General features: G+C 40.1%; 2 protein-coding genes across 2 annotated transcripts in view; one reads left to right on the top strand and one right to left on the bottom strand.

Moving 5' to 3' along the window:
* The window catches only part of LOC107039444 (protein artichoke), a 27,452-nt gene extending 15,424 nt beyond the window's left edge, over nt 1-12,028 (bottom strand). The window contains exons 1-4 of the mRNA XM_015259049.1: nt 11,877-12,028; nt 6,932-8,809; nt 3,952-4,276; nt 2,117-2,383 (exon numbers count right to left, since the gene is read on the bottom strand). Of these exons, the coding sequence (XP_015114535.1) occupies nt 2,117-2,383; nt 3,952-4,276; nt 6,932-8,809; nt 11,877-12,028 (2,622 nt within the window). The remainder of the gene's footprint in view (nt 1-2,116; nt 2,384-3,951; nt 4,277-6,931; nt 8,810-11,876) is intronic.
* LOC107039445 (L-threonine 3-dehydrogenase, mitochondrial) overlaps nt 1-12,135 on the top strand; it is a 39,398-nt gene that overhangs the window by 3,510 nt on the left and 23,753 nt on the right. The window lies entirely within an intron of this gene.

Below are 12,135 nucleotides of genomic sequence, written 5' to 3'. Positions count from 1 at the left end.
TCTTATGATTTTTTCGCCCCTTTCCATTATTGCGATTTGACCCTTACAATTTTACTCTTCAGATTTTACCCTTATGATTCCACCCCTATGATTCCATTCTCATCATCTCACCCTTACGACTTAACCCTTACAGTTACACCAACGGCTGGAGCCCAATGACCAAGCTCCGGGCCACCGCTGGCTGAGGCTTGGTTATCGAGCTCCGGCATGCCAGTGTCCGGCCAAGGCTGGGCCAGATCTGTCAACCAAGGCTCGGTTACCTGCCCTTCTCCCGAGACTCAAGCCCTGGTCCCCAGGGATGGCCGAACCTCGGTCCAAGCCTGGGCGCCCAGGCTTGGCAAGCCCAGGCTTGTGCCAGGCTTGGCCCGTTTCTCCAACACTGGCATTTCGTACGTGGGACGCACTCTAACTTCTGAAAGAATTGAGCGCGCGTTTTATCACCTTCAAGTTTCTCATGAAGTTTCCTCCTTGCAACGGTTCGTATTAAAAATAGGCTGAATCGGATGGTTAGTCCGGGAGATATACTTAACTTTATATGTGAATCTATCTCATTGAATATCCTAAAAACTGTTTAACCAATAATATTTAGTCCCTAAGAATTTATCTAACAACGAAATTGGAACCATTTGAAAGCCTGCCATTAATTTATTGATGGCAGAACGGATCACCCATACTCCTAAGTATAAAATCTCCAAGCATAATCTCTGAGTATAAAATCAGCCACATAATATCTTCAGTTCACTCTGCCAAAGTTGTTCAAGTCAACATCGGGCATTTCTCTGAAGTAGCCGGTTCTCTGTCTAAGAAATCGTCGATTGATATTTCCTTATTATTCTTATATTTTAATAGCACTCTGGTGAAATTTTAAAGTCTTCGGTTGATGACAATAATTATCGAGCAGCTCTTGATATATCATGGGGTCGCTAAAACATGAAGAAAAATTTCATACCCAAAAACGGCGTTTTTCGTGTTTTTGGCTTTGAAATACTCCTCGCACCACAGTATTCATCCGATTCAAACTTTTCTTTCCTCAAAATGTTAGATTCCATAGAATGAAACTGTTTTTTTTTCGATTATCTCAATTGGATCATAGAAAAATTAAATTTTTTCGATGTACTCGTTGTTTTACTTTTTTCATACCGTGTAAAAATTATTATTGTAAGTAGTTGGATTTTGAAATTTTTCTCCTGAAAACATCTTTTATACACTATTTTGATGTTCAACTACTTAGAATACTAATTTTTATAGGGGAGAGTGGGGCAAAATGAAACAATCGACAAATGACTGTTTGACACATTTCGAGCAAAAAAAAATTTTTCTATTACATATCTTTTTTTATTAACTTTTTTTTATTGGGAGTACTGATGAGAATAATAATTTTCTATTTGTCTTATAATTCAATGAATTAGATTAGGCCGATTCCACTTTGCCTTCTGGCTCTTTCCGTACTGACCTTCACTTTTCTTCGCCCGGGGATTGGTATTGGCCCTTCCCCAAACTCGTAAAGCTGTCAATCACTACGGAAAAATATCGTTGACGACTAGTGCTATGGGGTTTTTTTAACTCGCGTGGTTGGCCAATCCTCGCCTTCGACTCGCACGCCAACTCGACCCGAGTAAAAAACCCCATGGCTCGCCCTGAAATATACTATGTCAGTCAATTTAAGGATTTTACGGGCTCATGATTCAAGATGGACGGAAAAGAATTTCAGAATATTTCATAAAGATCTTTGCTTCCCTACAATTCTCCATCTGCTTCATGAAATTTCTGAGTGTTTACGAAACATAAATCTGCGTTCTCTTGAATTTTTAGAGGTAAACGGGGTGAATTAAGTTTAATGAACTCGCTCATGAACATGAATATTCAATTCAAAATTCCGTTGACGGCGTCGGAATCCAAATACACTAGTTTCCAGTGTTTTCTATTTTTTTACTACACCCCTGATGAAATCATGGAATTTTTGCACGACATGAAAAAAAGTCATTAGTTTTCATAATTAACACTGCGCATCGGAATAATTGCACCTAGCATAACGAGAGAACAAGTCCCTTCACCAGGGGCGAAAGTTTCACTCTCCTTCTGTGAAAGTAACTTTTCCATTTGCTATTTCTCTCACCTTCAATTCGACGAGCCACTCCAGGGCTGCCAGACTGTCCGTTGACACTCTCGTGAGTCGATTTTTACTGACATCGAGAACCTCCAAGGAACGTAGAGATGATAACCCAGCGTGCTCGAGACTCGGGAGTAAGTTGTGACTCAAATTCAGGAATAGAATGTGGGGAACGTTGATGAAAGCATTGTTCGCTATTTGTTGAATTCGATTTTCCTGGAGTTCTGCTGTTTGAAGGAGGGGCAGGTCTGTAAATGCTCCACTGGGTATCATCTAGACGTAATGATCATGAAAATGAATTGCAAACCAATATTTTTTCCAGCAATTTTAAGAATTGCTTGAACCTGATAAAATTTAAATAATTTTTCCTGTTGATGACTTTTTCCTGACGATCCAACGAGGGAGAGAATTCTTTCGTATGAATGAACCGATCTCTTAATGAGTTTTTTTTTATTCATTTCGACGAATTATAAAAATTGATTTTTTCAATTTAATGGCATTTTTTATTGATAATGGATGAGTTTTCTACATTAATTTTGGCATCAATGAATGAATGGGTTCAATATTGCAATCAATTCTGAATGAATTATAACAATTTTCCTTGACCATAGTTTGATCTTTCAGTTAATATATTACCCATTCATTTTTTAAATTCATGACTCGATTCATTCACTATACTCTAACGTCAATTGAGGGGTTCATAAACTAATCTTTTCATCACTTTTGCGTAAAGTGAAATTTTACTTTACGCACTTTCCACATATTGTGATGAAAAGTAGGGGTTGGTACCTGGTTGAAAAGTTTAGCTTTCGGGGTGTGTAAAGTGAATCCTCGTGCGTAAAGTTTCATTTTACGCACTCGAAATTTACGTTAGGGTGCTGCCACAATTAATGCAACGCAAGATATACGCATCGTTTGCAACTGTCAAAAATAATAATAAAAAAATAGTTGGACGATTGATTAACGCATTGCGCAAGTTTTGCGGTGCATCCATTCTAATCACCCCTACGCATGACCTTGAATTTTACGCACTCCGCGCAAAAAACTAATCACTTCACACCCGCTGCACCCCCAAAAGTGAACTCGGCAGGTATTACAAAAAATAGGATACAGGTATTACACGTGCGTGCGAAAAAGTGCAACTTTACGCACTAGTAACACAATATACTATTCTTCCTTCTTTTTGTGAAGCACCAAATTTTCCAGGAATAAAATTTAAATCTTGAATCTTTTTTTGTTCACTCAATAATTCCTAAGGGATTCATCAATCCCTCGATCAATGCTGAATGGACCAATAGGGAACTTGTATGAAGCTCAATTCTTTTTAATTCCCCTATTCACACATTCCTCGTAACATTTGGATAGCTAAACGGAAAAAATTATAGAGAAATATTGCCTAATTGTCTTATGATAATTAATTGAAAATCAGTTGTTTTCAAGGCTAATTTTTCGGTCAACGATGTCACGAAGACGGTCACGTAACGCTTCATTGGTCGAAAAAGAAGAGAGTGAGGAGTTGTCCTCCATTGGCCGAGGCGCACCTCAAAATTGGGTTGGCTCGGATCAAGCCATTCTGTGATTGGTCCAGTGCTCGACCGTCATTGCGATTGTGACGTCATTAGCGATTTCAAAGTGTTTGAAATCCTCAACTTTTAACAACTAATTATTAATTAATGAGTAATATTTCAAACGTTTGTGAATGAAAAATGAATTATTCAGGTCCCAAACTTGAAATTAGAAAATTGAAAAAAATTCATGCAAGTTCCCTATTGATCATTCTGATTAATTTCGTCATCTATTCATTTGACAAGAATAACAAAATATTGAAAAGTTAAATTCACCTGAATGCGATTCTTTCCTAATCGAATGGCCTGCAGTTCGGGTAGATTCCGCACAGCATTCCTTTCGATAATCCGCAAATCATTACTCTCAAGATCAATGAAGCTTAATCTCGGCAATCGATTAAACGCCCCCTCCCTTAGTTCCTTGATTTTATTCCTCACCAGTCTCAATTCAAGCAGAGAGTTCAAACTGCTCAGCGTCTCAGGTGACAGAATATTAAGCTTATTGAAGCTCAGATCCAACACCTCGAGGGCAGCCAGGCCGTGCAGCGAACCAGGCAACTCGGTCAGTGTGTTGTGCGATGCGTAAAGTTCCCTCAGGTCCCTACATTTGAATAGACATCTTAGTACATGTCTACGTCACTCTAGATTAAAATCTCCCCAAAACAATGAGAAAATTTCAAGGTGAATTCTGGTTCACGAAATAACGCAAAGAAAACAGAATTGTATGGAGGTTGAGTCAACGATTTAAACGCACATTATTCCATTCTACTTTCTAACTCACGCCAATTTGTGTTACACAATTTTAAGTGTCTCTGAGAGAAACTTTTGTAGAAATATACAATAAAAGAAAATCTAAACAGAATGAGAAGAATGGGATTAAAATTATGTCTAGTCACAAAATTGAGATGTAGAAAACAAACTAAAATTTCATCGTAAATTGAACGAAAGTCTTCAAAGTTGCAATTGATAATTGAAAAATATTTTTCAATTCAGTAACCTTCTCGACTAATAAAGTAAAATGAGTTGATACGGAAGTGAAAGGGTGAACGATTCATTTCAGCCAAGAATGATTCTCGGAGGAAATGATAGAAAACAAACTTCGCGATCAATTCTCACCTGTGAATTGATCTCGTGATGTCAATCAAAAGCCCATTTAATTATAATAAAATAAACAATAATTTTCCTGTCGTAGCAGGGAATCAAACTCAAGTCATCTGGGTGTAAATTTGGTACGCTATCTACTCATTATTCCTTCTCGGATCAAAACAGAAATTTCCAGATGAATATTAACGTATCGAAGATTAAGCCATTTAGTTGCCTTTTTTTCTTTTTTTCAAAGTTTCACTTCTCATTTTTTCTTTTTTTCAACCACGTGAGTAACGAAGAGTTAAGGCTAAGAAAATTTATGACTAACATGGATTTTAGGTGATTTCTCAAAGAATTACTCATTTCTATTTCAGACATCATACCACCCAACCCTTTCGAAGTTAATTCATTATCAAAATTAATCAAAACTAAAAGTCCAAGTTCTCATTCACGAATTTTGTCGAATTTCCCAGACAACCTGACAATTTTTATAGAAAACCGAGTTTTCTCGGAGATTTTAGGAAACCGGAAAATTTTTCCACAGCCAGAATTGTCTGGAATATTTTTGAAACATTTTTCAGTGCCAAACGAATGCTTCACGTGCCCAAAGTTCCGAGTTCAAATCCGGGTCGATTAGAATGATGAGATCTAATCATTTTAAAGTCTTGATCATCATCGCAATATACTCAACCGAGTCAACGCGATGTAAAATAACAATAAAAAAAACGCTGAACGAATTAGACCTTTACAGCTAATTCTAGATTTTTCCAGAATATTCTGCATCGATCGAGAAGATTCTAAAACTGTCTATATACTTCCATGAAATCCCGAAGAAACACAGGGTGCAGGAAAATTTCTCCGATGGCAAAAATGTCCGAAATTTGGTATAGTCAAGATGCAGTCAAGTGGATGTGCAGTCCCTCTGGCTAAAGAGTGGGTAGATTGGGCAGAGTGGGGGTAACTCACCCTGCACTGCAATAACTAATCTCTGAATTTCAGACGTTTTGGTAGACATTTTTCAAACACTTTGGAGTACATTCTGCAAACATTTTTCAGACATTAAGAAATGTCTGAATCGATCAAAGATGTCTTATTTCCAGACATCTCCGTTTGAAAACAAGGTGAATCAAATAATTTCTGATGGACGCGGGGGGAGGAGAATTCAAATAAATTTTAACCAACAGAGAAAGTGGAAAAACCCTCGTGAGGAGACGGTTTTGCGAAATTTTCGGGATAAAATAAAAATTTCGGGGAAAAAACGCACGGGAATTAATCAAGTGGTGAGAAGGAGCATTCTTTCGTCAGTAGGACTATACATCCACTCGACTACACCAAATTTCGAAGATTTTTACCGCCAAAGAATTTTGCCATCGAAGAAATTGTCCTACACCCGAAACGCACATCTTGAATAATATGATCAACAAAAACTTCTAAAGTTCCCGCGCACACGGAGAGAAAAATTCAATGTAAATTACAAAAAAGAAAAGTAAAAATTACGTTTCGAAACGTAATTCGCGAGCGAAGTAAAATTCAATAAAAAGTGCGAATCGGAACTGAAATTGTACGAATCGCCACGTAAATTCTATGATTTGTTCCGTAAAAATTGACCACTCGTCTGATGACTCACCGCTGTGGGAACAACAAGTCGTTCCGTACTTTTTCCCCAACGATTGAGAAATTTTACGAAACGGAACGTAGAAATAACTCACCAGCTTCATAAAAATTGTTGAACGTTCAAGAATTTTTGATTTTGGAGGCATAATAAGTCGGGAAGTTTCTGTAAGATTTTACTTCTGTGGGAAAAATTTCGTGACAATTTCCTACTTTATTCGGTAATGAACCTGAAGGTTCACGGAACATTTCAGAGTTCTTCTCTTCCAGTCCTATAAAAATTGCCGGAAAACGATTCTCCATTGCGAATTACGAGAATTGTTCCGTAATTTTTACTGAATATTTTTCTCCGTGCAAGTGACCCAATTTTCAACACTCATTTACATTCCGCAAAGGTGATTTTCCCCGAAAGCTTTCCCACGCTAACAAAAAAACCAGCAAACCCTTGTCACAATTCGTAAAAACTGCTCATACCTCTAAACTCTCCCCCCCCCCCCCCCCCCCNCCCCCCCCCCCCCCCCCGAATTATTCAATTTTCTTCCTCGTAAACTCCACTCACCTCGTGCTGGAAAACGCAGAATGTGGGATCTGGGCCAGATTATTCCTCGCGAGATCGAGTCTCTGTAACTGGACATTCTCCGCAAAGACATCGGCCCTGATCACCTCGAGCCTATTCCCCCTGAGATTAAGATCCATAAGCGACCTCAGAGGCTTAAGACACCTTCCGTGCAGGGACATCAGCCTATTGTACCTCAGATCCAGCTGCTCAAGCCTCATAAGCCCCTCAAAGGTTCCCTCCTCCAGCATTCTCAGAGAGTTATACCCCAGATGAAGCTTCTTCAGGCTCGGCAGCTCGCTCAGAGTCCCCGGAAGGATCCTATCAATGCCATTGGCACTCAAATCGAGTGATCTAAGTGCAGGAAGTGCTAGATCCTGACTCTCAATCATCGGCAGCATGATGATCCTGTTCATCGCCAGATGTAGATGCTCTATATTCTTCGGGAGCCCTGGAACCACCTCCAGCAGTCTATTCCACCCAACATCCAGCTCATAGAGCGCCGTCAAGTGGCTCAAGGTCATGGGATGAACCACAGAGATGGCATTCCTGGAGAGGTTCAAGTGCTCAAGGGACGGAGTATTGATGAACGAATCTGGTTCGACAAGAGTGATTCCATTCCCACTCAAGTCAAGCCTCCTAAGGTTCGGTAGGTTTGCAAGTAGGATCGGCTCGACATGCCTGAAGTAGTTCTCAGAGAGATCCAGCCCCTTCAATCCAGGAAGATTCCAGAAAGGAGCTTCTAATAGATTAGTGAGCGAATTGTTCTTCAGCCGCAATTCTCTGAGCGCCGGCATCGCCGAGAACGTCTCCCTCTGGAGGAAGCTCAATTTATTGTGATCGAGGTGAAGTCTCTCTAACGTCGGATGCCCTCTCAACGCTCCAAAAGGGATCTCCTGAAGCTGATTGTGAGAGGCGTCCAGAAGTTTAAGTCTGGGAAGAGCTCCTAGGATGGACCTCAGCTCGTCCACATGACTCAGATGATTGTTAACGATGCTCAGTTCTTCTAGACCACTTCCGCTTCTTTGGATGAAAAACTCCGGATGAATTCTGTTGACGAGGTTGTCGCTGAGGTCTAGAACTCGGAGCTGGGGGAGAATCTGGAAGGCTCCGGCCGAGATCTCCGTAATGAGGTTCTTCGAGAGGCTGAGCCGACTCAGGGAAGGAAGATCTGTGAAGGATTCTCCTTGGAGACGAGAGATTCTGTTGCCGTCCAGACGGATTGTGGAGAGGCGAGGGAGATCGGTCACTGCTCGACCGAGGATCGAGGCTTCTGGAAGGTTATTGTCCACGAGGGAAATCTCGTTGAGCTCGGGAAGGTCGACGAAGGCTCGGGGGTGGATCCAGGTGACTCCGGTGTCTGTGATGTTGATGAGGGAGAGCTTATGGAGCGATCTGAAGAGACCTGCTTCCAATCTGACCAATTTCGGACTGCCGAAGACGTGGAGCTGTTCTAGGTTTGGTAATTCTCGAAAGTTTAGGGGGGAGAGCTCGGTCAGTGCTCTGGAGTTGAGCTGGAGGTAGCGGATTTTTGATAAGCCTGAGAAGCGGGGGAAACGCTTCATGGACCCGCTTTGGAGGGTGATCGCCTCGAGGCCTTGGAGGTTGTCCAAGCTGTCGATGGGGAGGGAGCGCAGGTCGGGCTCCACCAGGAAGAGCTCGAGGAGGGAGTCGTGCAGACCTTCCAGCCAGCCGGAAGAGACGCGCTCCAGGTGGTTATTGCGTAACATCAGGCGTAGCACTCGGAGGGAAGTGAAGACTTTACCGGGTAGGCTGGGGAGGTTGTTGTTCTCGAGAATCAGCTCGTCTATGGGGCGCGATATGTAGCGGCTGACTGAGTTTAGGCCTTCTAGGACTTTTGGGAGTTCGCTGTGACTGCACCTGTTTATGAAACATGCCAAAATGAGGGATTTCTAAGGATCAATTTATTATACGATTTAAAAGATTTAATTCAATGCGAAGTTTTTTCATTTTGAAGATCGAAGGAGTTGTTTGAAAGTGACGTAAATTTGGAGATTCTGTACTGTAGATTTTGTAGTATTAACAATTCAGGAGAGATCGAGGGGCTACTCACTCCATAATCAAGTGAAACCATGATTTCGAAATGAAGTCGATTTCGGTGATTTCAGCGATTTCGGAAAAACTGATGTCGGCGATTTCAACCGTCACGGAAGGTGATTTCATGATTTCGAATGATTTCATTAATTTGAAATCTGTGATTTCAGAAAAATAATATGAATAAATAGTAGAGATAGAGCAAAACGGGTTGTGTCAAATTATGAAAATCAAAACTGGCAATATTAACTGACAAATAATAACGAACTCCTTTGATTCTACTCCGACAATCTTAAACTAATGACGATGAAAAGCCCATTTTACCATTTTACTATGGCAGTGAGTTCGGCATTTTATTATCATCGTTGGCAGGTGTGTCAATTTCAAAATCACGAATTATTTCACGTGATTTCGGAGATGATTTCGAAAATGATTTTGAAGAGCTGAAATCACTTGATTTCAGTCATTTCGGTGATTTCATGTGATTTCGGAGTGATTTCGGAATGATTTCATGCCAGAGTAGCGCCGTGATTTCGGAAGTGAGTAGCCCCTCAGGAGAGATCTTCTGACTTCCCTGAAATAATTGCGACACTCCGAAACGTTTTATTTTAAAGCTCAGAGAAGTTACAGGAGGAAGTTTTTATGGATTATTATTGAGAACGTTTTGAGGAATTGGAAAAAACGAAGGTGGTGGGATTAAATTGCTCCAATGAAAGTGGCTAATTGTTTAATCGAAAAGCGGCAAAGAGATGATTACTCTTCGATATTATGCACCATGGTACCCTCTTCAACAATTGTACCGCAATTCGTAAATGAATATCAATTTATGCTCGAAGAAGGATTTATCAACATCGAAAATACGGCCACGGAACAGATTCGAATCTGCGACCCTTCACACATGAGTCTACAGCGTCTAACTCGTATGCCAAGTTCCCGATATAACTATGCTTCTTTATAAAATTAATTTTAAGGAAAGAAATAGGCGAGTAAAATATATTCAAGTGGCACTCAAAAATAGAAAATGGAAAATCTTTAACACCCCAATTTATTTCGCATAATAATCAATAAAAACGAATGATGATGCCCGGCGCGTATCTGGGAGACCCGGGTTCAATTCCCGGCTGGTTGAAGCGGAAATTTTTTCTCTCTAAATTCTAATTCTCTTAGAATTCTAATTCTCTCATCTGCGATAGTATAACTATCGCAGATAAGATCACACCAATCAGATTTCAAAGTAATTCAAAGTAATTTTTCCCAATTCGATTCCAACAGATTTCTAGTAGCATACTGTTAGCAGGAAAATTAAAATATTACTGAGAGTTTATTAGTAATTCTCAAAAGAGCTATATTAAATTCGATTCAATTCGAAATTCCCTCAAAATTTAATCAAATGTCAACATTAAAGGGACAATTCTCCAACTTACCCGAATTTTCAATCAAACCATGAATATTTAATACCAATTTACGCTCAATATCAATGGAAAATGGAAGGATATGTTCACTTAAATTTTCCGCATGTTTATTAATTTCCTTGGGATAATTGAACTAAGAATTATAATTTCCATTGATTTTTCATTAAATTGTGAATTTTCAATAGCGAAATATTTGGAGATGTCAGTGGAACTATCACTTGATAAACAGTCCTCAGAAGCATATCGAACATTTAAGCCAAAAATTTTTAATAGCAGATAATTGAAAAAATACTCGGTATACGTGTTACTTTAAAGTTGGGAGAAGTTATAGGAGAATAGTGAATAGTACCGTAGCAGGAGATGAGGAATGGGTCAAGATTGGCCCAGGGTGGCCCAATCTTGGCCAGCACTCTTACCAGGGTAGGTGAATTATTATTAAAACCATTTCGAAAAATTGGCAAAAACCGGAGGTTGCACAATTAAATTTCTCCAATGACAGTGATTAATTGTTTAAAGGGAAATGGCAAAAGGATGATTACTCTTCGATATTATGCACCATAATACACTTTTTAGCGATCGTTCCACAATTAGTAAACGAATGTCAATTGATACTCGAAGAAAGACTTATCAACATCGAAAATACGGCCACGGAACGGATTCGCACCTGCGACCTTTCACATATGAGTCTAGGGGAGGGTGTGCCTGTACCGCCCACCTATGCCAGTTTAATATCTTATATTTCAACTTGAGTATAAAAAACGTATTTGTGAGACTTCTTCAACTATTGAATTCGTTATTCTCGAAGTGTAGACGCCTAATTTCCCTTAGAATCCACAAAATTGACTGAAAATAAAAGAGAGACCCTATTGAGCGATACTACCCGCCGTCGGATAATACCGCTCACCCCGATTCCAATGCCGCTCATAGGGTTTTGCGTGTATCGCTCGCGCCGCAACCTAACCTGTACTCGAGTGCTGTCGAGCAACTACGTGGCCGATTCTATGAGCGGTATTACCGGCTCTGCTCGGCGTCAACAAAATTGTTGATAATTATTGACATGAGTGGAGTTTCGAGTTCGAATTGGTCTCAAATTACGCGTGAAAGTACCCCGAATCAAATGACCACAGTTTAATATGAGAATTCAGCGTTTGAAACTATCAAAAACCTTAATTACAAGTCCACAAATTTTGCACTGTAGAAACCTCAAAACTTCGTTACGTGTTTTTTCATATTTAAAGTGGTAAATAACGTGAAATTTTTCCGACAATCACATCCTATCATCAAATTCTTCATGATCAGGAACAGAAAGAAATTTTCAAGTTGATGGTTGTGGAGAAAATCGGGTGAGCGGTATTACCCGCTGAGCGGTACAGGCACACCCTCCCCTACGTTTTTTTTTTGCTAAAACCGCCCTTTGAAAAAGGTGAAGAACATTTATCTAGCAAAACTAAGTTATCGCCTATGAACACATCACAACTCACCAAATTTGATACTCCATATCCCTCGTAGAGCACCTGCATGGTGCAATTTTCTCCTGTTCGGGACAGCCATAATCCTCTTGTGCCCCAGTGACTCCAATGAGTATAAGGAGACACGCCAGGAGCAGATCTCCACCCTCCGGCGGTTTACCCATAACGCATCTGGCCAGTTTCAACTCGGCCTCATGACCTGTCTGATAACAATAGTCATTCAAAAAACACGAAACCCCTACTAGAAAATATACCAACATGAGCAGAAATT

The sequence above is a fragment of the Diachasma alloeum genome, unplaced genomic scaffold, assembly GCF_001412515.2.
Source record: "Diachasma alloeum isolate Michigan unplaced genomic scaffold, Dall2.0 Dall_scaffold_00300, whole genome shotgun sequence".
NCBI classification, from domain to species: Eukaryota; Metazoa; Arthropoda; class Insecta; order Hymenoptera; family Braconidae; genus Diachasma; species Diachasma alloeum.
Note: the sequence above shows the minus strand (reverse complement) of the source record. Positions and strands in the feature narration are given on the sequence as shown.